Here is a 27,946-nt window from a genome sequence, read left to right as displayed (position 1 = left end):
TTTTGTAGCATGTTCTTGGGCATTTTCAACAGTGGCAGCCATTAAAGGGATAATCCAATTAAAACTGGTAAATTAATCTCATTATCTGAGCAACAACTGTTGGATTGCAGCACAAATGAAGGACACAGAGCTTGTAAAGGAGGATGGATGACGGATGCTTTCGAATACATTAGCCGAAGTCAAGGAATAACCACCGAAGAAAGCTACCCATATCAATCAATCCAAGGAATTTTGAGCTAATTGGGTTTTACCCATATCTAGGCGAAGAAGGCCATTCCAAATGAATTTTGGAAGAGGATGATGTGAATGAGGCTATTAGCTAATTAAGTTATAAGTTTGTTAGTTAGTTTATAACAAACTTAACCATCATCTAGTTGATATCATCTATGTTGGAACAATGAGACAATAACAGGCTGTTTTGTATCTTGCTTGAATAGCAAGCCTCGAGCCTTGGTGAAGAAGCAAACTCGGAAGTAGAAACAGAAAATGAAACTAGCTAGTGAATAACAGAAAAGAGAGAAGAAGATTGAATGAAAAATGAGCTGATATTTTTCATTAACACACCAACAAGGCATTAAGCCATTACATATTTTAGTCAACAAGTAAAACAAACAAGTAATCACCTAATCAACACCCTAACTCCACTAATTTGCATTGAAACTTACAAGATTAGCTTGTACAACTAGCATTGCTGATTTTTCAGTCAATCAATATCAAAACATTTACCTACTTAGTTCAACATGAACTAGATTACAAAACAATCAAAATGGAACTAAAAACAGCAAGTGGATTGGCAGCTTCAAACTTCAGTTGCTGCACACCATGGCACCACTGCTTGCTGCTATTTCTTCCAGCATGACCACCTTTGCATGTTGTGCATGGCCACCTTTGCATGGGAACTAAACTTAACACTCCTCCTTAGTTTCCATGCTAGTAACACCTAATTCCCTTTTAAATTTAACAAATTTAGACACATTGAGTGCCTTTGTGAAGATATCAGCAATTTGCACTTCTGAATTGCAATGAATCAGCTCGATTTCATGAGCTTGTTCCATCTCCCTTATAACATGCAACTTAATATTGAAGTGCTTGGTTCTGCCATGAAAAATGGGATTTTTTGCAATTGCAACAGCAGATTTGTTGTCACAATAAATCTCTGTTGCCTCCTTTTGGTTTTGGTTTAAATCAGCCAAGATTTTTCTAAGCCATATGGCTTGATTCACAGCAGATGCAGCAGCAACATATTCAGCTTCTGCTGTTGATTGTGCCACCAGACTTTGTTTCTTAGAACTCCAGCAAAACATGCCTGAGCCAAGACTAAATGCATATCCGGATGTGCTCCTCATGTCATCACTCGATCCAGCCCAGTCACTATCAACATAGCCTATCAGCTTCATGTTTTCAGCCCTTTTGAACAATACACCATGATCAATGGTGCCTTTGATGTATCTTATCACTCTTTTAGCTGCTCGAAAGTGCTGATCATTGCAGCAATTCATGTATCTCGATAGCACACTAACAGCAAACATGATATCGGGTCTTGTTGCAGTCAAATACAACAGACTACCAATGAGACTCTTGTACATAGTCTCACAAATTCGTTCACCACTCCCTTGCCTCGAAAGCTTCACTCCAACAGCCATTGGTGTGCTTGTTGGCTTGCAGTTCTTCATAGAGAACTTATCCAGGATCTTCATAGTAAAAGAACTCTGACTAAGAAAGATTCCCTTTTCTGTTTGCTTCACTTCCATTCCAAGGAAGTAGTTCATTCTGCCTAAATCAGACATTTCAAACATTTCCATCATTTTTCTTTTGAAATCTTCCAGCATTCTTCTATCTCCTCCAGTTACCAATAGGTCATCAACATAGAGTGACAGAATAAGCTGAGTTTCAGCTTGGTTCTTCTTCACATACAGTGTTGGTTCACTGGGACTTCTCTCAAATTCCAAACTGAGCAAGTAAGAGTCAATTCGAGCATACCAGGCTCGAGGAGCCTGTTTCAGGCCATATAAAGCCTTTTTCAGTCTGTACACCATGTGTTCTTTGCCAGTGATCACAAATCCTTGAGGCTGCTCGATGTAGATCTCTTCTTCCAGGAAACCATTGAGAAATGCAGACTTAACATCAAGCTGATGAATGGTCCACTGATGTTGAGCAGCCAAGGCAACTATCATTCTAACTGTGTCAAGCCTGGCTACTGGTGCAAATGTCTCCAGGTAGTCCAGACCATACCTTTGGCTAAATCCTTTGACAACAAGCCTGGCTTTTAGCTTGTTCAGACTGCCATCTGCATTCTGTTTACTCGATAGACCCATTTTACTCCAATGGTCTTCTTTCCAGCAGGTTTATCAACTAGCTCCCATGTCTGGTTCTTCTCAATCATGTTGATTTCATTGACCATAGCTAGTTTCCAGCCTTCATCTGCCTTAGCCTCTTCAAAACTACTAGGTTCTGCTATTGCAACCTGTGCCCTTTCATAAATATCATCTAGGGGCCTTGTGCCTCTCACAGGTACATCATCAACATCCATTTCAGGTCCTAGCTGCTCAAGTTCAGCTTGATTAGGCACTAGGTCTTCTGAAACTGCTTCTGGCTCATTTTTCTCCCAATTCCAGCAGGCTTTTTCATCAAAGATGACATCTCTGCTCACCTGGACTTTGTTTGTCAAGGGATCCAGAACCCTGTAGCCCTTCTTGACTGAGCTGTAGCCTACTAGAACACCTGGTTGAGCCCTTTTAGAGAGCTTGTCTCTCTTTGCTGCTGGTATTTGTGCATAACACAGGCAACCAAACACCTTCAGATGTGCCAAGGAAGGCTTGAAACCAGACCAAGCCTCGAAAGGTGTTTTGGATGCAAGAGCTTTAGTAGGAAGCCTATTTTGAAGGTAGAAAGCAGTGTTTACTGCCTCAGCCCACATGGTCTTGGGCAGTTTCTTCTCAAACAGCAGGCACCTGGCCATATCCATCAAGCTTCTGTTCTTTCTTTCTGATACCCCATTCTGCTGAGGTGTGTAGACATTTGTAAGCTGGTGTTTGATACCAGCATCATTGGAAATGGCTTGAAACTGAGCTGAAGTGTACTCAGTGCCATTGTCTGTCCTTATTGATTTCAGCTTGCAACCTGTTTCTGTCTCTACAGCAGTTTTAAACTTCACAAACACTTGAGTTACCTCAGACTTGTGTTTTAAGAAGAAAATCCAGCAAAACCTTGTAAGATCATCAATGAAGAGGATGAAATACCTGTTTTTGCTGAGTGATTCAGTCCTCATCGGACCACATACATCAGAGTGCACCAGCTGCAGTCTTTCAGTAGCTCTCCAAGCTGAATTTGTAGGAAATGGCAGTCTTGCCTGTTTCCCCATTTGACAAACTTCACACACATCATCATGCTCCACTGAGCTGGTGAAGTTCTCTGCCAAGCCCTCTTTGGCCATTCGATCCATTGATCTGAAGTTGGCATGTCCAAGCCTTTGATGCCAAAGCTTGGAGTCATCAACAGAGGCTGTGTATGCTGAGTTTGAGTCATTTGCCCAGTGAACCTCAAAGCATTTATCAGTCATTGTGACTGTCATAAGGCTTGATCCACTTGGATCAGTAATGTGGCATTGTTTGTCCTTGAACACAACAGAATAACCTTTCTCTAGCAGTTGAGCTATGCTGAGAAGGTTTCTGTCAATCTCTGGCACCAACAGCACATTTGGAATGATCTTGTTGCCTGTGGGAGTACATATCAGCACTTCTCCTCTTCCTTCAGCCCTTATAAACTGACCATTTCCAACCTTGACCTTGGTTTTATAACTTCTGTCCAAGGTTTTAAACAAGGAGGCATCTGGTGACATGTGGTTAGTGCAACCACTGTCCAACAACCAGCCTTTTGAGTATTTCTTCTCAGCAGCTAAGCAGGAAACAGCAAAGACCTGTTCTTCTTGGTCACTACTGTCCTCAGCTACTCGAGCTTCAACCTTTGACTGCTGAAATTGATTCTGCCTTGGCTTACTCCTGTTTTTACAGACCCTTTCAACATGGCCCTTCTTCTTGCAGTGTTGGCATACTGCATCTGGCCTAAACCGGCATCTGTCTTCTGGATGACCTGGCCTCTTGCAATGTCTGCAGGGCTGGTCATTACTCCTTGCAGTATCAGGCTTAGGCCTGTTTTTCCAAGGCTTTTTGCCTCTTTGAGCATTGGTGCTCGAGGCTTCTCTGGCATTGGCTTGAAATGCACCTTCTTGGTGATCTTCAGCTCTGCTAGCTCTCCTTTGTTCTTGAGCATAGAAGGTGTTGATTAACTCAGTCAAAGAAATGCTAGCAAGGTCTCTTGAGTCCTCTAGGGAGGATATCTTTGCTTCATATTTCTCAGGCAAAGTGGAGAGGACTTTCTCCACAATTCTTGCCTCATCAAAGTGCTCACCTAGGAGCCTTATACTGTTAACCACTGCCATAATTCTATCTGAATACTGCTTCACTGTTTCTTCTTCCTTCATCTTCAAATTCTCGAAATCCCTTCTCAAATTCAACAGCTGCTGTTGCCTTGTTCTCTCAGTGCCTTGAAACTCCTCCTTAAGCTTGTCCCAGGCCTGTTTTGGAGTCTCACAGGCCATAATTCTGGTAAAGATGACATCTGATACACAGTTCTGAATGCAGGACATGGCTTTGTGCCTTTTGGTCCTCTCATCAGCATGTTGTCTGATCTGAGCTACTGTGGGATTAGCCCTCAGTGGTGCTGGCTCAGCATCTGTGTTAACAACTTCCCACAGATCAAAGGCCTGCAGGTAAGTTTTCATCTTTACCAGCCATATATGAAAGCTTTCTCCATTGAAGACTGGTGGGGCTGCTGGTGAAAATCCTGAAGAAGCCATCAGGTTCCTTGGTTTGAAGCAACAGGTCCACTAAGACAACGGCTCTAGATACCAATTGTTGGAACAATGAGACAATAACAGGCTGTTTTGTATCTTGCTTGAATAGCAAGCCTCGAGCCTTGGTGAAGAAGCAAACTCGGAAGCAGAAACAGAAAATGAAACTAGCTAGTGAATAACAGAAAAGAGAGAAGAAGATTGAATGAAAAATGAGCTGATATTTTTCATTAACACACCAACAAGGCATTAAGCCATTACATATTTTAGTCAACAAGTAAAACAAACAAGTAATCACCTAATCAACTACCTAACTCCACTAATTTGCATTGAAACTTACAAGATTAGCTTGTACAACTTGCATTGCTGATTTTTCAGTCAATCAATATCAAAACATTTACCTACTTAGTTCAACATGAACTAGATTACAAAACAATCAAAATGGAACTAAAAACAGCAAGTGGATTGGCAGCTTCAAACTTCAGTTGCTGCACACCATGGCACCACTGCTTGCTGCTATTTCTTCCAGCATGACCACCTTTGCATGTTGTGCATGGCCACCTTTGCATGGGAACTAAACTTAACAATCTAGCTGTTATATAGTTGTTATCTAGCTATAATTTTCTATTAGCTTAGTTAGCTGTTTGCTTCATGTATATAAGCATTTTTCCTATTCTGTAAATAATAAGGAAAATCATTTTCATATTTTCCACGTTTTCTACATGGTATCAAATGTAAAATTCTATCTTTCTTTCATTTTCCTTTTCCGCCAAACACTCTGTTTTTCTTGATTTGCTCTTTCAATGGCAACTTCTGATCCATCGCTTCCTTCCAGTCCGTATTTTCTTCATCCAAATGAAAATCCATCACTTGTTCTTGTTACTCCAACATTAACCAGCCTTAATTACAATTCATGGTCGAGAGCGATGCGAATGGCTCTTCTTTCTAAAAACAAATTGAAGTTTGTTGATAGTTCTATTCTTCCTCCTGTGACTACAGATTCGATCTATCCGGCGTGGGAGCGGTGCAACAACATGGTGATTTCATGGCTGCATCATTCTATTTCAGAATCCATTGTTAACAATATTCTTTTGATTGATACTGCGCATGAGATTTGGCGCGATCTTCATGAGAGGTTTTCACAGGGTGATGTCTTTCGTATATCTGATCTTTACGATGAAATTTCTATTTTCAAACAGGAAGAACACTCTGTGACTGATTACTTCACTGAGTTAAAGGTTCTTTGGGACGAGTTGTTAAATTTCCGTCCACTTCCATCGTGTTCGTGCCGTGTTCAATGCTCGTGTGGTGCTTTTACCACCATTCGAAAGTATCACAATAATGAATATGTCATTCGTTTTCTCAAAGGATTGAATGAGCAATATGCTTCTGTTCGATCTCAAATCATGCTTCTGGATCCTCTTCTAACTATCAATAAAGCTTTTTCTATGGTGATTCAACAAGAGCAACAGCTTCTTGCTCCCTCTTCTACTATTTTTGCGAGCAATGCTGTTCGTCAACCTTCTAAGAGGCCATCTCAGGCTTCTTCTTAGGTTTCTTCTCGATCTTTTGATTCCAAGACTAATACTCGAAAAAGTACCTTTTATGGTGGTTTACAGGACACAGTGGATACCTGTTATCATAAGAATGGATTTCCACCTGGCTATAGGTCTCGTAATTCAACCTCTCGTGTTCATAATGTGTTTGAGGAAATTGATACAAACACGGTTGATTCTATTACAGGATATTCTCCGCCTGTTACATCACAAGGTTCTGGTGTTACTTTAACTCAGGAGCAGATAACTCAGGTATTAGCATTGCTTCCTTTTTCCTCGAACCAATCAACCAATCACACTCAATCACAACCTACACCACACCTCACCAACCAAGTCCTGGCTACTCCATCTCTCACCCTTGCTTCTACTAAAAGTATATCTTCTACACCTATATCTTTTCATTCACCCTATTGGATTGTTGATACTGGTGCTACTGACCATATCACACACACATTAACCTCTTTTGCATCCTACACTAAAATAAAACCTATCTATATTACATTACCTAATGGTACTAAAGTCACTGCTCGTTTTTCTGGCACTGTTATATTTTCTGCACATCTTTACCTTACCAATGTCCTATACATTCCTGATGTTGCCTTTAATCTGTTATCTGTCACTAAACTTACATCCACCTTATCTTGTTCTTTTGTGTTTCACAAATCTTTTTGTGAAATACAGGCTCTCCCCTTTATCAAGATGATTGGTACAGCTAGAGTGTTGTCTGGTCTTTATTTGTTGGACTGCCCTGTTGCTTCTTTTTCAGTGTCAACCCCTACTGCATTACAAGTTTCTTCATCATCCACATTGTGGCATCACCGACTTGGCCATCTTTCAAATTCAAGGCTCAAGTTGCTGTCATCATCTATTCCCAACTTGTCTTTTTCGAGTGATTCTCCTTGTAAAACCTGCCATTTGGCAAAGCAAAAGAAACTTTCTTTTCCTGTAAGCCATTCACTATCAAATAAATTTTTTGATTTGATTCATGTTGATATTTGGGGGCCTAATGGTGTTATTTCCATTACTGGTCATCGTTATTTTTGAACAATTGTGGATGATTTTAGTCGTTTTACTTGGGTTATCCTTATGAAAACAAAATCTGAAGCTCGTGTTCATCTTCAAAATTTTTGTCTCTTGGTTGACACACAATTTGGTTGTAAAATCAAGACTGTTCAAAGTGATAATGGTCCTGAGTTTAATATCCCACCTTTTTATGCTTCTCGTGGTATCATTCATCAAAACTCTTGTGTTGAAACTCCACAGCAAAATGGTTTAGTGGAGCGTAAACATCAACATATCCTTAATGTGTCTCATGCCTTGTTATTTCATTCCAAATTACCTGAGCTTTTCTAGGGTCATGCCATTTTACACTCTGTATTTCTTATTAACCGTACACCAACACCCTTATTAAACAATCTTACCCCTTTTGAAAAACTAAACTCTACTCCACCAGATTATCAAGCCTTAAAAGTTTTTGGTTGCCTAAGCTTTGCCACCACCTTACAATCCAATAGACATAAATTTGATCCTCGTGCCAGAGAATGTATTTTCCTTGGTTACCTACCTAATGTCAAAGGCTATATTTTGTTTGATCTTGCTTCTCATGACATTTTCATCTATCGAAATGTCATGTTTCATGAAACCACCTTTCCAACTGTCACACCTTCCTTTGACACTATCCCACATATTACTTTTGATCCTTCAATGTCTTATGATACTGATACACAACCTCCTAAACCTATTCCCTCATCTCAATCTGACTTATCAACTCAATCCTCTCGGCCATCTCGCACTCGAAAACCACCTTCTTACCTCCAGGACTATCAATGCCATTTATGTCCACCAAGCCAACCTCACTCCACTCTTTATCCATTAGCTAATTATCTTACCTATGCCAACCTTTCCACTTCTCATTTACATTTTACCTCAGCCATCACTGCAGCCATTGAACCTCAAACTTTTAATCAAGCCAACAAACAGTCCCAATGGAGAGAAGCAATACGGCTGAACTTTTAGCTCTTGAACAAAATAACACTTGGGTTCTTGTTGATTTACCACCTGGGAAACAAGCCATTGGTTGCAAATGGGTGTACCGTATTAAGAACAAAGTAGACGGTTCTATTGAGCGTTATAAGGCCCGTTTGGTTGCTAAGGGTTCCACGCAAACTGAAGGTATTGACTACTTTGATACTTTCTCTCCTGTAGCAAAGATTACAACTGTCAGATTGTTACTTGCTATGGCTGCTTCAAAGAAATGGTTTCTCCAGCAGTTAGATGTTAATAATGCCTTCTTACATAGAGACCTTGATGAGGAAGTTTATATGTTGCCTCCTTCTGGATTTGATTTGGGTATGAATAAGGTTTGCAAACTTCAAAAGTCACTTTATGGACTTAAACAGGCCAGTAGGCAATGGTTTTCAAAGCTTACATCAACTTTGTTATCTACTGGATATGTGCAATCCATGGCTGATTATTCCTTGTTTGTGAAAAAGGAAGCTACTTCATTTACTGCTTTGTTAATCTATGTTGATGATGTGATTCTAACTGGTGACAACATGGATGGGATTAACAAAGTCAAAGCCTTCTTGGATACCTCATTTCGGATCAAAGATCTTGGAGATTTAAAGTATTTTTTGGGGTTAGAGGTAGCTCAAAGTTCATCTGGTATTCATTTGTCCCAAAGAAAATATGTCTTGGACATTCTTTCTGATTTTGGTTTCTTGCAGTGCAAACCTACTAAAGCACCTATTGCAACCAAACTGTCAAAGGATGCTTCTCATGAATATCTTTCTGATGTTACTGCATATAGACGACTTGTTGGACGATTGATTTATTTGCAGTCTTCTCGCCCTAATATATCATTTGCAGTACAACAACTGAGTCAGCATTTGGATAAGCCTACACTCTCACACTTGCAGGCAGCTCATAGAGTGCTTTGATATTTGAAAGGATCTCCTAGATTTGGTTTGTTCTTTTCTAGTTCAAAAATTCAACCAGTTCTCAAAGCCTTTAGTGATTCAGATTGGGCGGGTTGTCCGGATACGCGACGGTCAATCACTGGATATTGTATGTTCTATGGTGAATCATTGATTAGCTGGAAGGCAAAGAAACAAACTACTGTTTCTCGTTCTTCCACAGAAGCGGAGTATAGAGCACTTGCATCCACAACATGTGAAATCCAGTGGCTACATTTTTTGATGACTGATCTTCATCAGCCTGTTTCTCGTCCAACTTCATTGTATTGTGATAATGCTTCTGCTTTACAATTGGCTGCGAATCCTATTTTTCATGAGGGGACAAAACATATAGAGATAGATTGTCATCTCATTAGAGAAAAGACTACTCAGGGTGTTATCAAATTGCTTCCTTGTTCATCCAAAGATCAACTTGCAGATATCTTTACCAAGGCCCTTGCTGCAGTTCCTTTTGAGGCAAATTTGGTCAAGCTGGGAATGAAGAATATCCACTCTCCAGCTTGAGGGGGCGTATTAGCTAATTAAGTTATAATTTTGTTAGTTAGTTTATAACAAACTTAACCATCATCTAGCTGTTATATAGTTGTTATCTAGCTATAATTTTCTGTTAGCTTAGTTAGCTGTTTGCTTCATGTATATAAGCATTTTTCCTATTCTGTAAATAATAAGGAAAATCATTATCATATTTTCCACGTTTTCTATAGAGGCGGAGGACGAGGCGCGGCCTGTTGAACCAGAAACGGTTATCTGAAGGTTGAACCACCAATTCACCTGTCACCACCATGTGTCTCTCAGCTACCTCTTGAGCTAATTGTGTGATTATATGTTCCAGCTTGGTGCCAACAGCAAGTAAAAGCTCCCAAAGTCTAAAAACAGAACCATTGTGAAATATATGCTAACATGCCTGCCTAGCTTAGCCAACATGCAAGTACTTCAACTTACAATGAAGGGAATGAATGCTATCCAAAAATACGTATGCCAACCTGCGAAAACAGAACTGAAGTTTGATTTTATGTCAATATTAGGAACCCAAGACGTGTGGCGAAAATACAAACGAATTCAGTATCTTACCAACAAAATTCAGCAAGAAGAAAATGACTACAAATGCCCAAAGATTCCAACTGCAATTAAGTAATTGTTAATGGTATACCGAGACCCGCTTGAGTGGAGGATTTCTGCCATTGCAAAAGCAGGTATCTCGAGACCTTTAATTTTTAAGGCCAGGTGGCAAATTTTGTTTAATATCTTATAGTACTGTTTGAGTGGAGGATTTTGACCTTTGAAAGTATGTTGTAATCTTGTTATCCTTAAAAGAGGTGGGTGGATCCAACGTCTTTATTGGTTTGCATTTTTTTACCTCAAGAGAAAAAAACTGTTAACGGTACGATAGTATATAATGATATGTATCTTGATGAATAGAAACGTGACAAACACACCATTTTCATCAAAGGCAAGCAATGACATAAAATAAAATCAAATTAATTATATAATTTATATGTCATTTCTTACTCTTCACTCTCAATCCTTAGCTGGTACTTTTGTTTTCTACCATGGCCACAAGATGTAAAATTAAATATGTTAGCCAAATATTTTTTTTAAACATTTATATGTTCCCATAAATTCAATTTCAAGTAACTTTTTTATTTGTTAAAAAATTAATTTTGAATAATTGACGATTATAGTGCCACTTATCATGTAACGACTGAGAGAGAGAAAGACTGGGCCACAGACAGTCGAGAATAAAAATAGCATAATCACTCTAGCAAAAATAGTCATATTACATCTTTTTCTTAGAGTGTCAAAAATTACAAATAAGCGATGGTGCATGTCATTATGACTAAGAGAGAGACTGGGCTACAAACAGTCTAGGGTAAAAATAGCATAATCACTCTAGCAAAAATAGTCTATTATATCTTTTTCTTAGAGTGTCAAAAATTACAAATAAACGATGCTACATGTCATTATGACTAAGAGAGAGACTGGGCTACAGACAATCGAGAGTAAAAATAGCACAATCACTATAGCAAAAATAGTCATATTACATCTTTTTCTTAGATTGTCAAAAATTACAAATAAGAGATGCTACATGTCATTATGACTAAGAGAGAGACTGGGCCACAAACAGTCGAGAGTAAAAAGACCATAATCGCCCTAGAGAAAAGAGTCATATTACATCTTTTCTTAGACCGTCAACAATTACAAATAAGCGATGCTGCATGTAATTAAATAAGCTACTAATTTAACTTGGATTAGGAGACTTTATTTTTAGATAAATATTAGAGGTTTTTATCCAGGATAATCATACAACTAAAATGAAAACTTTATCTTCACAAAGCTACCTGAGAAAACTGTCATATTTTTCCTATAAACAAGAAACTTATTCGCATGATGTGATGCATCTTTGAGGAAGTGCTTTTGTATTGTTTTATTGTCTAATTGTTGTCAACATTTACTTTGCTGTTTGCACCCTGTTATAAGTATTCCTGGAGTGTTAAAGAATGTTTATGTGTTGCATGATGTGATGCACATTGTTGTTGTCACTCTCTTTGAGGAAGTGTTTTTGTATTGTTTTATTGTCTAATTGTTATCGGCATTTACTTTGTTGTTTGCACTCTGTTATAAGCATTAGAGTTAAAAACTGTTCGAACTTTGTTGTTTGCATGATGTGATGCATCCTTAGCTAGTACTGTTGTTAATTTACTAGCACAAGATGTAAAATTAAATATATTGCCAAATATTTCCTTAAACATTTATACGTTTGAACAAATTCAATTTCAAGTAATTTTTTTTACTTGTTAAAAAATTAAATTTGGAGAACTGACAATTATAGTGTCACTAATCACGTAACAACTAAGAGAGAGATTGGGCCATAGATAGCTAAGAAAAAATAGATTTAAGGAATATCAAAATTGAAATACATGTTAATAAAAAATTCTCAATCAGTTTGCAAATTTATTACTTGGATCGATCATAGAATTTCTATTTTTTCTTATGTTGTTTGGAAATGTTGATGCCCAAATTTCGAAGAATGCTTTAGAATTGATTTAGTTATTTATATGAGACAAAGAATCATGGATAAGAATTAAATTTGATAGTTTAAAAAATTTGCATTTTTTATGTAAATAAAATAAAATCAAATTAATTTATACTAACAATTAGATGTCATTTATTATACTTACCTATCAATCGTTAGCTGGTACTATTATTTTTAATGTAAAATTAAATATGTTGTCAAATATTTCCTTGAACATTTATATATTTTGGTAAATTCAATTTCAAGTAAATTTGTTTATTTGTTAAAAAATTAATTTTGGAGAACTGACTGTTATAGTGTCACTAATTACGTATCGACTGAGAGAGAGACTGGCCACAGACAACCGAGAGTAAACAAATCATAATTGCCCTAGCGAAAAGAGCCACATTATATCCTTTTCTTAGACTGTCAACAATTGCACATAAGCGATACTACATGTCATTAGAAAGTTGTTGGATTAGCTACCCATTGTGTAGCAATTGACTATTATCAAACTCTCTCCTCTTGGACCAAGTGATTTGCTTGGGCTTCATGCTTATTCTTTTATCCTTAATTCTTCCTCTTATAGTAAATTTGGTGAAGATGTATATAAATCAAACATAAGTACTTCAGTCACTTCCATAGCGCTAAAAGTATTACGAAGGCTTTTATATTAAAAATTAGATTACATTTTGGTTGATCTAATGGGGAAATTAGTCTGTATATGTTAGATCAAAAAGTAAATTGATTATCATATTAAAAATTTATTTCATTTTTACTGTTAAAAATTAATTCATATACGTCAGCATAAGGTACAAGTGGAATGCTATATGTCACTGTTTGGTTATTTTGTCAGATACCAGTTTTTAATAGTACAAAAGAATGAATTTTTTAAAAGAAATGATCAACTTGTTTTTTATCTAACGTACAAGGACTAATTTATCAATTTTTAACGTAGAGAGGGCAAAATGCAATCTGACTCCTAATAAAATGTTGTACTTTTACTCATTAATAGCTTTTGTGATAATAGTACATGCTTAGCCGTGGAGCTTTTTTAAGAGTTAAGTATCATAACAACTAGTGAAATATGATTTTGTAAAGTGTGTTACTTGTGAAATTAAGGTGACTGATATTTCTTTTTAAGCATTTGTAGAGAGCTTGCCAAAGGTTTGAGCAGTGTTGTTGGAATTGAATTTAAAGTATCGAATTTAAAGCATTTTTCAATATCAATGGTTAGCAAAGCCTAAGAATAAGTGCTTGAACACAATGTATTGGCTAATGTATTCTTTGTACCATCATGGAAACAAAAAAAAAAACCCTCCTCATGGGTGGCTGAAGTTTAACGTAAGCAGAATAGCAACTGTGGAAGCTACGGGCTGTGAAGGTGTTCTTAAAGACGAGGAAGGAACTGTAAGAGCTTTATTCGCAAGACCATGTGATGCCATTGACGCAGATTTAGCTGAATTAGGAGCAATAATTACAGCGTTGGATGTAATAATTGACATAGGGTGGAGGTGATCTGATTTGATTATTGTTGAAACCAGGTCATTGGTGGCGTATAACTAGTTATTGAACAAAGATAGGAGACCTTGGTCGCAACAAACTACCTTCGCAGATATGGAAAAGAGACCAGCCTGTGTGGGTGAGGTAGCATTTTCAAAAGCAAAGCAGCATGGCAATGAAATGGCAGAAACATTAGCAACAGTAGGTATTAATCGCAAGGTTATGTTCAAAGCGTGGTGGTGAATGTTAGATTGGTGATTGGAATGCCTGGTTTTCATGTTATAATAGTTTTTATGACAATTGTATTGTTTAACTGGAACTACTGTTCTGTTGCTTTTAAACAGAATAGTTTGAATGAAGCAAAAAAAAAAAAAAAAGACTCAAATCTCCATAGTTATATACTCATACGGCAGATGAAGAAGACTCCTTTCCATTAACCTTATCCATCTCAAATACCGAAGGTGACTCCTGTTTTGGACCAACTTGGCTACTCTCATTCGACGACCTTTTGATACCACTGCCCTTATTCTTCTTTATTGCCTTCCGAGCCCATCCAATCAGTCCTTCCCGAATATGTTCCTCGAATATCACCTTCTAGTACGAACTTACCATCTGCATATTAACCAAAGTATGTCAAACTAAAGTACAAGGACTAAAAAAATTTGAGCATAGTAAACGGAATAAAACCATAATTTCACAGTTCATAATTAATGTGTTACCTGTGTGACAAATGCATATAGTGACAGAGTACTATAACTGAGACGAACTGAACAAAAACCCTGACAATGAACATAAAAGATCACATAAATACTTGAAAATATCATTTGGCAACACATAAAAGAAACCAAGTTTCTTTGTTATCTTCATACCCTATAACTAGTCTGGGTATAATACAACGAACTTGCGCTATCATGCATGAGTTGAAACCATACTGCACCTGTTATAAAAATGGAACAAGAAAGGTTGTTTACTTACTGAATATATGGAAAAAAAATGGCATGTGATGATGTTAGGGACATTGTGTTTTACCCATATACATGCGAAGAAGGCCATTCGGAATGAATTTTGGAAGAGGATGATGTGAATGAGGGGGATGACGAGGCGTGGCCTGTCGTATCTATTGTTTAAATTATAATTATACATTGAGCTTGTAACTTTACTTTGTTTACTTTCAACTAACTCCCATAAGATGGATCAGTGCGACGGAAGCTCGATTAAACCTATTTAATTTTGTGATTCTTCTAGCTAAGTTTACTCTGCTTTGATTTTAATGGACTATTTTAGACTTTTGAGATAGATTTTGGTTTTGGACTTTATTTTTGGTTTTTAACTGTTTATCATTTTTAGATTACAATAACTCCTCTGCAAAACATTATATTTTAAATAATAAATAGCATTTTACAAAACTTTATTTAATTAAGAAATTTCGTTGCAAAACTAAGTGATTTTACAAGTGGGTCTCGGCAAAATTAATAAATTACTTAAAAGAAGTTCTCCTCGAATAAACTAGAGATTTATTCATTGCATGTTAGCTTAAATTATTTTACTGTTTCAAGTGATTCTACATTATTTTGATTTTTTTTCTTTCTGTCAAAGCATGTGATTTTGAAAAAATTTCGGATTTTGCTAACATACAAGTAAAATTTTCTTTAAAAAACTGACACTTTCTCTTACAGAAAAGTTTCAAATTTTATTTAAAAATTTGACTTCATTGGCATTTTATGCAGATATTTCAGAAGATGATTTTTTTTCTTTAAAAAAAAACAATCTTATATATACACACATCCATGTGTTAGTTCTTCACAATTTAGCAATTAGCAAAGAAAAATAAAAACCTTAAATTAGTGTCGTATCTCTGCAAAAAGATGATGAGTTTAATCCATGCCTTTTTGTTTTTAATTTTTTGGACATTTGCATTAATTCTTGTCATGTCTCGAATAATTCATGAAAACGTCATTGTTGACAAAAATGAAGAATGCATTGTTGATTACAGTTGAAAATATGAGAGTAAAAAAGAGAAAGAATAGCGTCCTAATATATTTAAGGGTAACCTGGAGCATATTCAGAATTTTAACAATAATGAAAATAAAAGTTTTAAGTTAAGTCTCAATGAATTTGCAGACATATTAAAGATAGTATCGGTTAGAGAGGTAGTTAGGGTCTGCTGAGGTGTTTAGCTAATTTGTTAAGCAAGGAAGTTATTTACTTCCTATAAATATGTTCATTTGACATTGTATTGAACTAAGTAAAAAGAAAGAATTAAAATTGTAAACAGTTTTCTAATTGTAAACAGTTTTCTTCTTAAGTTTTCTAGTTTACCTACATTTCTTTCATGGTATCAGTCGCTAGGAGATCTTGATAATGGCCACAACAAACTCTGCTGCCTCCGACTCTATTGAATTGAATGGCTCGGTCTTCACTGCTGATTGGGTGGTGAACTCATTTCCTCGGCATGAGGTTGTGAAGCTTGATGAAGGGACTTTCAATGGAGTTTTGGGCATATGCGTTCACATGCGCAGTTCATTTAATAAATCGGCTTCCCACACCAGTACTGGATGGTAAGACTCCGTATAGAGCCTTGTATGGACACGATCCTACTGATGATCATTTACGTATTTTTGGGTGTTGTTGCTATCCGTTGTTGCGCCCGTTTCAGCGTCACAAGCTAGAATTTCGGTCACAACCTTGCACGTTTTTGGGATGCAGCTCATGTCACAAGGGATACCAATGTCTTTTGCCTGATGGTAGAATCATTGTCTCTCGTCATGTTGAGTTTGATGAATCACGATTTCTCTCTTCGACGTCTCTATCACGGTCTTCTAGGAAGGTGAGTACTATACCTACCTGTTTTCCTGTGCTCAAAACTAATATGTCGTGTCATCGAAACTTCGTTACTGGTTCTGCGTGTCCGTGCCCGAGTAATTTGAATGGGGCGTTGGTTCCTCAAAGTGAAGTAAATGTTAAGCCAACAAATATTAACTCTCCTGGTGTTCCATATTCAAATGGGGCGTTGGTTCTCAGAGTGGAGTACATGATGATCCAACAAATTCTAGTCCTCACAGTATTTCCTCTCCTAGTAGTCCATCATCGTCCGGTGATCAGTCTCCCACACCAGTTGTTCCGATTCCATCTGCGCCTACAAGACTAGAGAGTGTTGCACCTGAAGTAAATATTCATCCCATGACCACTAGGTCAAAGGCGGGTATTTTTAAAACTAGAGTGCTTGCTGTTGAAGTTGTAGAGTCGTCAACAATTGAGGAGGCCTTTGCGACCCCTGAGTGGCAAACTGCTGCTCAACCTGAGTATGATGCCCTGATTCGCAATGGTACTTGGGAACTGGTCCCTTTACCATCTCGTCACAAAGTTTTTGGTTGCAAATGGTTATTTAAAATCAAGAAAAACCCAGATGGTACGGTAGAACGATATAAAGCACGTCTGGTTGCGAAAGGCTGCTCGCAATTCCGAGGTTGTGATTTTCAAGAGACGTTTAGTCCAGTAGTAAAACCCGCCGCTATAAGGGTTATATTGTCAGTTGCAGTTACTAAAGGTTGGTCGCTTCGACAGGTTGATGTCAACAATGCCTTCTTGAATGGGGATGTTGATTGTAAAGTGTTCATGCAACAACCTCCCGGCTATGTTAAGCTTGGATTTGATGGGAGACCCTTGGTTTGTCGGTTAAAGAAGGCTTTGTATGGTCTGCGTCAGGCTCCACGAGCTTGGTTTGAGAAGTTGAAATCATTTCTCCTGACGGTTGGGTTTACTGGTTCAAAATCGGATGCATCTTTATTTGTTCGAGTTCAATCTGACTGCACTATCTATGTTCTTGTGTATGTTGATGACATAATCATAACTGGGGATGTGCCGTCATCTATTGACTGGTTTGTGAAGCTGTTGAATGATGAATTTTCATTGAAAGACATGGGTGATTTGCATTGTTTTTTGGGGATTGAGGTTACCCGGTCCTCATCTAGGTGTCTTTATTTGTGTCAGAAGAAGTACATCCAGGATATGTTGAAGCGTAGTGGTTTGTCTAATGCTAAAAGTGTTCATACGCCCATGATTAGTTCGTCACATATTTCTAAGAGTGACGGTGATCCTCTATCCGATCCAACGGAGTACAGAAGTTTGGCTGGTGCACTATAGTATGTTGTCATGACTAGGCCTGATATTGCGTACGCAGTTAATAGGATTTGTCAGCTCATGCATAATCTTATCACAGTTCATATGGCTGCTCTTAAAAGGATATTGCGATATTTGTCTGGTACTCTTGATTTTGGAATTGTTTTTCGTAGATCTGATTCTTTGTCTCTAGTTGGTTTTTCGGATGCAAACTGGGGATTGGATTTTGATGATTGGCGGTCTACGTATTTTTTGGATCCAACCCAGTGTCCTGGTCTTCTAAGAAACAGCAGGTGGTATCTAGGTCTACAGCTGAAGCTGAATATCAAAGTTTGGTTGCTGTCACTAGTGATGTTTTGTGGATACTTTCGTTACTTCAAGAGTTACATATTGGGTTGCCTACTCAGCCCAATATTTGGTGTGATAGCTCCAGTGTAGTAGCTGTTGCTGCCAATCCTGTGTTACACTCCAAATTTAAACATGTGGAGTTAGATCTATTTTTTGTTCGTGAAAAGGTTGCAGATGGTTCCGTTTTGGTCGGGGAAGTTCCTGCGTTGGATCAAGTTGCAGATGTTTTAACTAAACTACTCTCTGTTTCGTGTTTTACGCGGTTTAGAAATTTTCTTCGGGTTGTTTCAGTACAAAAGATGGATGCATGTTAAAGATAGTATCGGTTAGAGAGGTAGTTAGGGTCTGCTGAGGTGTTTAGCTAATTTGTTACGCAAGGAAGTTATTTACTTCCTATAAATATATTCATTTGACATTGTATTGAACTAACTAAAAAGAAAGAATTAAAATTGTAAACAGTTTTCTTCTTAAGTTTTCTAGTTTACCTACATTTCTTTCAGGACACGACACATGATGAATTCATTGTAGTTCACACTAGATACAAGATACAAGATACAAGACAACCTCACTGTGTTCCAATCAACATTATTAATGTATGAAAGCTTCTCAGATGTTCCGATGAGCATCGATTGGAGAAAGAAAGGTACCATCACTCCCATTAAGTCTCAGGATGAATCTGCTAAGTCCCAGTTTACACACTCGCAAATTATTTATTATATTTGCTTAACAAGATCATCGTATTTCAAATTCTGTGCTTCAAATTTTGAGTATATTAAAATGTTAAACTATCTGTCCAATATAAAAGCTGCCACAGTCTCAAAACAGAACCATTGTGAAATATATGTTAACATGCCTGCCTAGCTTATTCAACATGCAAGTACTTCAACTTACAATGAAGGGAATGAATGCTATCCAAAAATACGTATGCCAACCTGCGAAAACAGAACTGAAGTTCGATTTTATGTCAATATTCAGAACTCAAGACGTGTGGCGAAAATACAAACGAATTCAGTATCTTACCAACAAAATTCAGCAAGAAGAAAATGACTACAAATGCCCAATGATACCCACTGCAATTAACTGTTAACGGTATATCGAGACCTGCTTGAGTGGAGGATTTTTGCCTTTGCGAAAGTAAGTATATCGAGACCATTTTATTTAAAAGGATTTTTCCTTTTAAAGTATGTTGTAATCTTGTTCTCCTTAAAAGAAGATGGTCGATCCAACGTCTTTATCGGTTTGTATTATTTTACCTCCACTGAGAAAAAAATTGTCAACAGTCTGATAGTTTATAATGATCTATATATCTTGATGAATAGAAACGTGACAAAACACCATTTTCACCAAAGGCATGCAATGACATGAAATAAAATCAAATTAATTATAACATTTATATGTCATTTCTTACTCTTGCCCCTCAATCTTTAGCTGGTACTTTTGTTTTCTACAATTCGCGCAACATGTAAAATTAAATATGTTTTTAAATATTTCCTTAAACATTTATATGTTTCGGTAAATTTAATTTCAACTAAATTTTTTTATTTGTTAATAAATTAATTTTAGAGAATTGACAGTTATAGTGTCACTAATCACGTAACGGCTACGAGAGAGAGACTGAGTCACAGATAACCGAGAGTAAAAAAACCATAATTGCCCTAGCGAAGAGAGTCATATTACATCTTTTTCTTAGAGTGTCATGCAACTGCAAATAAGTGATGCTACATGTCATTACAACTGAGAGAGAGATTGAGTCACAGACAATCGAGAGTAAAAAGACTATAATCGCCCTAGCGAAAAGAGCCATATTACATCTTTTTCTTAGATTGTCAACAATTGCAAATAAGCGATATTACTTGTCATTAAACCTGCTAATTTAACTTGGCTTAGAAGACTTTATTTTTATATAAATATTAGAGATTTTTATCCAGGATAATCATACAACTAAAATGATAATTTTATCTTCACAAAGCTACCTGAGAAAGCTGTCATATTTTGCCTGTAAACAAGCAACTTATTCGCATGATGTGATACATCTTTGTGGAAGTGCTTTTGTCTTGTTTTATTGTCTAATTGTTGTCAGCATTTACTTTGTTGTTTGCACTCTGTTATAAGCATTCCTTGAGATTTAAAGAATGTTTGAATTTTGTTGTTTGCATGATGTGATCCTTAGCTGGTACTATTGTTTACTACAATTGGTACAAGACGTAAAATTAATTATGTTGCCAAATATTTCCTTCAACATTTATATGTTTTAGAAGATTTAAAAGGAGACTAAATTAATTAATTTAATAAATCGGTTAACATTATCAAGGGATAAAAAGTTTTCAGTAACTTATTTAATTGATTTTTATGTTTTGAAATTTAAACTTTCAATATTGAAAAAAAAAATTAAAACTTTCGGCAATGTGGTAAACAAGTACAATTTGACAATTTTTAAAACATTATTTTAGTTTCTATCGTTTTTCACTTTAATCCTTAATGTTTATTACCCCGATCAATTTTTTTTAAAAAAGATATTTTTGTTGGAAAAATGTAATTTTTTTTACAACTTTGAGGCTTATTCTCAATTGGCAAAAGATGGAGAGTTGAATCATAAAATTATGGTTTTATATTCTACTCCATGAGACCTTTACAACAGTATATCATATGCTCAAAATGATTAAGTGATGAATGAGAAATTCAAGCTCAAAGTAAGCTACTTGTGAATATTTGTTGAAGAAAAGAAAAACTTAGATCTCACATTGGTTAAATATCAAGTGTGATACATGTATATATATGAGAACACACTTAAAAAATTATTGAATGACTAAGTTTGAAATCTTGCTTTGCGCACAAGGGGTGTAGATCCAAACCCATCAAGGTTGGGGCACACTTGCTCGACGTGGGCGACGTGAAATATTCGAACCGATAGGGCTTGCGAATATTTTACAACCCAACACGAAATTTATTTTTTTCAACAGATATTATACAGAATCTGTTTTAAAAGGACATATATCTTGATTTGATTTTATTTTATTCAATTTGATTTAAAGGCTCCTTTGATTAAGATTTGTATCTTTATTCATGGAAAATTTTCAAAATTCCTCCATATTGAATGCCTATAAAAGCCTAAAAAAAATTTAGAATTTTTACACACACACAACGAAATTATTTTGCTCTCGAAAGTTCTTCTCTTTTCTCTCCAGGAAGACAAGATTTATTCGTTGATCGCTGCAGAGGTATTGTTGCTTCTATCATCTTGTTGTTGTATCTTGAGAGACAGCCTACCAACGTTTCTCTAAGTACCATAGGAGCAGCCGAATCTATCTTAAGAAAACAGTAATAACAGGCCTCAACATTTAGTAAAACTCGATTCTTTTATAGAGTTTCTGGTTTTCATAATCTTGTTTATTTAATTAATTTTTCGTATCTGATATTTTAAATATAAGTATTTATTTAACTTGTTTTATTTAATAGTGTGTTTTTTTTTGCATAAATATAAACATCTGTTTATATTACTTGTTCAGATCTTTTATTTAATATAATTATTTATATTTATATTTGTTCGTTAACGTGTTTTGTCTAACAACTTTTGGGTGACCAAAATGAAAGTGTGAACATGATATGACTTATACAAGTTAACTATCATTAGAGATTTAACGGGTGAATGACTAAAATAAAAGCGCCTTAAAAATTGAATAATAAAATTGCAAGATTTTATTTTGGATTAGCAAAATAAAAGTGCCCTAAAGTTTGAATCACCAAATAAATTGTAATGATTCAAAAATTAGTTCAAGTCCACATATAATTTCCCTGTGACTAGCATTAGTCTACTAATTGCTGCGCCAGTTAAGTAAAAGAGTATCGTGTGGGTTAGAATTTTCGTCTACTTGGTTCTAAGTATACTTGATATTGTTTAGACAAACCTTAATTCTAAGTTCAACCCTTACACATTTGAGGGTCTTCCTTAATTGTTTTATTTAAAAATATTAAAATAATATTTGAAACATTATAGGTTTTTTTTAAAATTCTATAAGTAGGTTTTAAAAAATGACACATGTTATTTTAGGGTTTAAAATATAAAAAAAAATTTAAAAACAACTCTCAAAATTTATAAATATTTTTAATTTAGTTTCTGATTCTAAAAAAATAAAAAAAAATAAAGTACATAAATATTTTCAAAATATATAATAATAAATTCAAATTTTGTATTAATATTGTATTAGATAAACATAATATTAATATAATTATTTTTATTTAACATTAATATAAAATTTAAATGTATTATCATGATTTATAAAATTATTTATGTATGTTTATATATTTCATTGAATTTCTTAGAATTAAGATCAAATTGAGAATATTTGTAAATTTTGAGTTAATTTTTTAAAATTATGACTAAATTGATATAATATATAAAAACTGAGGGTTAAATTTGTTATTATACTATTTTTTTAACTGTGATGTTAGCTTGTTATTGTATTTTAACGGGAGCGACTAAAATGACTAAATTATGAAATGTGGGTAATTAAATTATAATTTTTTTTATTTTGGATGCTTAACACAATTTATAGTTAGGTGACTATTTGTGTAGTTGGCTCAAAATAAAAAATTATATTTCTAAAAAGAATGAGATAAATGACTATATTTAAAATCTATTTATAGAATTAAAATTTTCTAATGATAATATATTAAATGCTTACAAAAAAAAATAAGATACCATTATAATAATGTTAATTATTTTATTAAAATAATTATTAAATAATTTCTTCAATAAAAAATTGATATTGGACCAAAAGCTGAAGACCCAATGGACATGTAGTGGGAGAATTGGAATGTTAACAATGACTTCGAAGTCAACCACCAACCGAGAAACAGCAATGAAGGAATAAGTAAAACGTTGTATGTCTCCGTCAATCACGACACACTAATATTTATTTCAATCAATTTTACTTGGCAATTAGCAAAGAAAAAACCCAGAAATTAGTGTAGTATCCCAGCATATAGTGCAAAACAACAAGATGAGTTTAATCCATGCCTTTTTGTTTTTAATTTTTGGGACATTGGCATCTCTTGCTATGTCCCGAACAATCTTTGAAGCCTCTGTTGTTGATAAACATGAGCAATGGATGGTTGATTATGGTCGAAAATATGAGAGCAAATTAGAGAAGGAGAAGCGTCTTAATATATTCAAAGAGAATTTGGAATACATTGAGAGCTTCAACAATGGTGGAAATAGAAGCTTTAAGTTAAGCCTGAATGAATTTGCAGACATGACACAAGATGAATTCATTGCAGCTCACACTGGATACAAGATGCAAGACAACCCCATAATGCCTGAGTCAACGTCGTTCAGGTATGAGAACGTATCAGATGTTCCGACAAACTTTGATTGGAGGGACCAAGGTGCAGTCACTCCTATTAAGAATCAAGGTCAATGTGGTAAGTAATAATTTATATATACATAAAATTGTTGACTGAGTAAGCAATCTTTTTAGAAAGTGAATTACATACAACACGTCGCTTTTAAAGATTACATGCGATATATATAGGCTTCGCTACTAACATTTACATGTTTTAGCAAAATGACCATAATTGTATTTTTGAGTCTTTTTTAGGCATCAACTTTTGTTTTTTTTTCAAATCATCTGTTCTAACAAATTTGATGAAAGTATCGTTAAAAAAATTAACGAGTATGATGTGGAATTTTATATGTAGAATATTTTTAATGAAATGTAATTTATTATTTAGACAACCCAATAAGATAATTACATGTAGAAAATAATAAAATAAATAAATAATACAAGAAATTTCAAAAAATAACTCTTAATTGAAACCTCTCGGTAAATAAACATACGAAAGATTGAAATATTTTGACAAAAATTGAAACCTTGAACCATTTTCTTTAAATTAAGATTTATTTTTTTAATTTCATATATTATTTATTTATTTTATTGTTTTTTACATGTAATTATCTTATTGAGTTATCTAAGTAATAAATTACATTTCATTAAAAATATTTCACATATGTTAGAAAAAAGAGCAAAAATTGATGGTCAGAAAAGGCTCAAAAATACAATTAGGGCTATTTTGACAAAATATATAAATGCTAGTGACCAAATTTATCATTAAGTCTAAATAATAAAACTTAAGGTTTGAAATTAATAATAATAGATGTGATATGTATTAAATTAAAATAAAAAAAAAGTTTAAATTGCAAGTAAAAAAAATTAAACAAGTAAATATATTATATTAAAAATAGTAAATACGACCCGCTTGTTTATTTTGATATTGTCACTTCTCTTGAATTATTATCAGGTTGATTTGTGATCAACTCAAACAATAACATCATCAATATATAAACAATGACCGAAAATATTTTTATAATAAATTTAAAATATATAAAAATATAAATAAAATCTTGATTAAAGGGTAATTTTTTTTTATAAATATTTGCCACATGGGTTTAGATCACATCTTATGTAAAATTTTTATTTATTTTTTTTAAAATTTGAAAAGACAGTTATTACTGTAATAGTATAATTTACTTCACCTGTAATAATATTTTTGTATTTTCCTTTATGATTCGGTAACTAGTTACATCAATTCAATCAAAAGTTTATATATTATTATAGATTGGCTTTGAAGCATTCATTTATTTATTTTCATTAATTGCTTTATACTTAACAACGGGTTATTGTTGGTTTACTTTTGCAGGATGTTGTTGGGCATTTTCAGCAGTGGCAGCCGTTGAAGGGATAATCCAAATCAAAACTGGTAAATTAATCTCATTATCTGAGCAACAACTGTTGGATTGCAGCACAAATGGAGGAAACCAAGGTTGTAGTGGAGGATGGATGATGAATGCTTTTGAATACATCAGCCAAAACCAAGGAATAACCACCGAAGAAAGCTACCCATATCAACAAACGCAAGAAACTTACGACACACAGATAAACAAAGTTGCCACGATCAATGGCTATCAAATGGTGCCTCAAAACGACGAAGAAGCATTACTTAAGGCCGTTACAAATCAACCAGTCTCGGTGGCACTCGATGGATATGGACAATCCTTTCAGTTTTACAAAGGTGGAGTCTTTACAGGAGATTGTAGCAATGATCTCACCCATGCAGTCACCATTGTTGGATATGGGACAAGTGAAGAAGGTTTAAACTATTGGCTGATTAAGAATTCATGAGGAGACTTGGGGTGAAAATGGGTATATGAGGATTCAAAGGGATGTGAATACACCAGGTGGGTTATGTGGCATCGCCATGAAAGCTTCGTATCCAATTGCATAAGTTCATATAATGGACATTTCTCTACTGATATAAGTGGTTGTACTAGATCAATGTTTGAGGATATTTTTCTCAAAAACTTATTAAATATTTTCTTTTTTACAACTGAAATTTATTTATAAGATAATATTTTATAATAATTAATATCTTATATATGTATTTATTGGGGATGGCCCAAGAGTCCCACTATGCCCTACATTATATATTGTTAAGTATGAAATCAAGTGGAAGCTGGAAATAAGTGTCACTTTTATTGAAGATAAAAAGCTGGCTTTTATAGCCTTACAAATGACAAATACAGAATCACAACACCTATATCACCTATAAACGAGGATCACCACTAGTTTAAACAAATACACAAAGTTGTTCCTAAAGAATAGGACTTATTGAAACAGAAAAACAACTTTGAAAGCACTAAATAATTCAAACAATTCCTCCCCTAAACTGTTTTGCATATTTGCAGTTAGTTAACTTCTCCACAAATTCCAAGTTTTTCCCTAAGCTTTTCAAATGTCTCAAACTTCAATTCCTTAGACATGATGTCTGTTGTCTGCTCCTTTATTCCACAATGGACAAACTCAATAACTTTATCATTAGACAATTCACGAAGGAAGTGGTACCTTACATGAATGTGTTTGCTCCTTCCATGCAATACGACATTCTTTGATAGTTTGATGGTGGAGGCATTGTCACAATATAACGTGATACTTTCTTTTTGAGGATGATTGAAAGAATCCAAGATTCTTCTCATCCAAATTGCTTGACAACCACATGACACTACTGCTATGAACTCTGGTTCGGTGGTAGATAAGGTCACTACTGGCTATTTTTTCGAAGACCACGCAATAGCTATTTTTTCGAAGACCATGCAACGACACTTTCTTCGAACAGAAAAACATATCCTGAAGTGATCCTTCTGTCATCTTGATCCCCAGCATAATCACTGTCTATGTAGCCAACTAACTCGCCAGTTCCGCTTTTTTTTGTACAAAATGCCCAGCTCTAAGGTTCCTTTTATGTATCGAAAGACACTTTTTGTTGTATTAAGATGAAGTTCAGTAGGTTTTTCCATATATTGACTCACCAGTCCAACCATATACATTAGATTCGGTCTGGTCATAGTTAAATATCGAAGACTCCCTACAATTTTCTTATAACCAGTGACATCTACTTTGACTCCATCTTCATTTTTCACGAGTTTGTTCTTGGAACAATAGGACTTCTAATAGAGTTGCAGCTTAACATTCCAAATCTCTCAAGAACTTCATTAGTATACTTCCTTTGACTAATAATTATGCCTTTATCAATCTGCAACACTTCAACTCCAAGAAAGTATTTCATCTTTCCAAGATCAGTCATTTCAAATTGTCGCATCATGGAATTTTTAAAGGCTTTAATTATTTCCTCATCATTTCCCGTGAATATGAGATCATCAACATACAAACTAACCATCAAAATTCTTCCTTTCGAATCAGTTTGAATAAAAAGAGTAGGTTCAAATGGGCACCTTTCAAAACTTTCCTTTGCAAAATAGGACTCAATGTGACTATACCGTGCTCTTGGAGCTTGCTTAAGACTGTACAAGGCCTTTTTTAATTTGTAGACTTTATGCTCCTCCCTTCTTTCTCTAATTGATCAACAAAGACTTCCTCCACTAGCTCTCCATGAAGGAAAGTGCTTTTAACATCAAGTTGGTAGATATTCCAACCTTTTTGCGCAGCCATTGCAATCACCATTAGGATTGTATCCCATTTTGCAATTGGTTGTAATCAATAACATATTTCTGGGCATATCCCTTTGCCACCAATCGTGCCTTGTGTTTGTCAATCTCACCAAGTTCATTTAGCTTGATTTTGAACACCCATTTTACTTTGATCTTCTTTGCACCAACCGACAATTCCATCAATTCTCATGTTTCATTTTTTCAATGGCTTGAATCTCTAGTTTCATAGCTTTAAGCCATTTTTCGCTTACAACTTCTTTAAAAGTGATTGGATCTACTGTAGTGTATAGAACCAAGTTATTGACTTATTCGTATTCATCAGAAAGGCCTAATCCTGCGCCACTCACATATTTTTTTTACCACTCTGGTGCTCTTCTATTCTCCCGTCTAATCCTCTCTTAATCTGCAGCTAGAATGTTTAGACTTGGTGGTTTTTTTCCAACTACTTCCTCTATGTTTGGTACAACGACATCATCTTCACTCACATCATCCTCAAGAGTAATATCTTCCCATTCCAAGTCTTTGTTTGCATATTCTGAATTTTGACTCCAATCCTAGCCTTTATCTTCTTCAAAAACAACA

The 27,946-nt window shown here is 35.1% G+C and overlaps 2 protein-coding genes and 1 pseudogene across 2 annotated transcripts; 2 read left to right on the top strand and 1 right to left on the bottom strand.

Moving 5' to 3' along the window:
* The first annotated feature begins 5,652 nt into the window (after window positions 1-5,652).
* LOC121217214 (uncharacterized) lies at window positions 5,653-7,449 on the top strand. The gene is made up of 3 exons (XM_041092740.1): window positions 5,653-6,360; window positions 6,469-6,657; window positions 7,087-7,449. Exons 1-3 carry the CDS (start codon window positions 5,653-5,655, stop codon window positions 7,447-7,449), a joined length of 1,260 nt encoding a protein of 419 aa, XP_040948674.1.
* A 6,849-nt stretch (window positions 7,450-14,298) lies between these two features.
* The window catches only part of LOC121217213 (MLO-like protein 1), a 99,701-nt pseudogene continuing 86,053 nt past the window's right edge, over window positions 14,299-27,946 (bottom strand).
* On the top strand, window positions 23,344-25,730 carry LOC107904042 (senescence-specific cysteine protease SAG39). Its single transcript, XM_016830311.2, has 2 exons — window positions 23,344-23,784; window positions 25,060-25,730. Exons 1-2 carry the CDS (start codon window positions 23,364-23,366, stop codon window positions 25,539-25,541), a joined length of 903 nt encoding a protein of 300 aa, XP_016685800.1. The 5' UTR covers window positions 23,344-23,363; the 3' UTR covers window positions 25,542-25,730.

Source organism: Gossypium hirsutum, chromosome D05, assembly GCF_007990345.1.
Source record: "Gossypium hirsutum isolate 1008001.06 chromosome D05, Gossypium_hirsutum_v2.1, whole genome shotgun sequence".
NCBI lineage: Eukaryota > Viridiplantae > Streptophyta > Magnoliopsida > Malvales > Malvaceae > Gossypium > Gossypium hirsutum.
The sequence above is the reverse complement of the archived record's forward strand: the minus strand, read 5'-3'. Positions and strand labels throughout refer to the sequence as shown.

What these genes read in the sequence shown, in the direction of transcription:
- LOC121217214 (XM_041092740.1), top strand. Translation starts at nt 5,653, where the DNA reads ATGGCAACTTCTGATCCATCGCTTCCTTCCAGTCCGTATTTTCTTCAT. An exon ending in CTATTTTTGCGAGCAATGCT is followed by an intron (nt 6,361 to 6,468) that starts GTTCGTCAACCT and finishes GGTGGTTTACAG; the next exon opens with GACACAGTGGATACCTGTTA. An exon ending in CTCAGGAGCAGATAACTCAG is followed by an intron (nt 6,658 to 7,086) that starts GTATTAGCATTG and finishes TGTGAAATACAG; the next exon opens with GCTCTCCCCTTTATCAAGAT.
- LOC107904042 (XM_016830311.2), top strand. Translation starts at nt 23,364, where the DNA reads ATGAGTTTAATCCATGCCTTTTTGTTTTTAATTTTTGGGACATTGGCA. An exon ending in TAAGAATCAAGGTCAATGTG is followed by an intron (nt 23,785 to 25,059) that starts GTAAGTAATAAT and finishes TTACTTTTGCAG; the next exon opens with GATGTTGTTGGGCATTTTCA.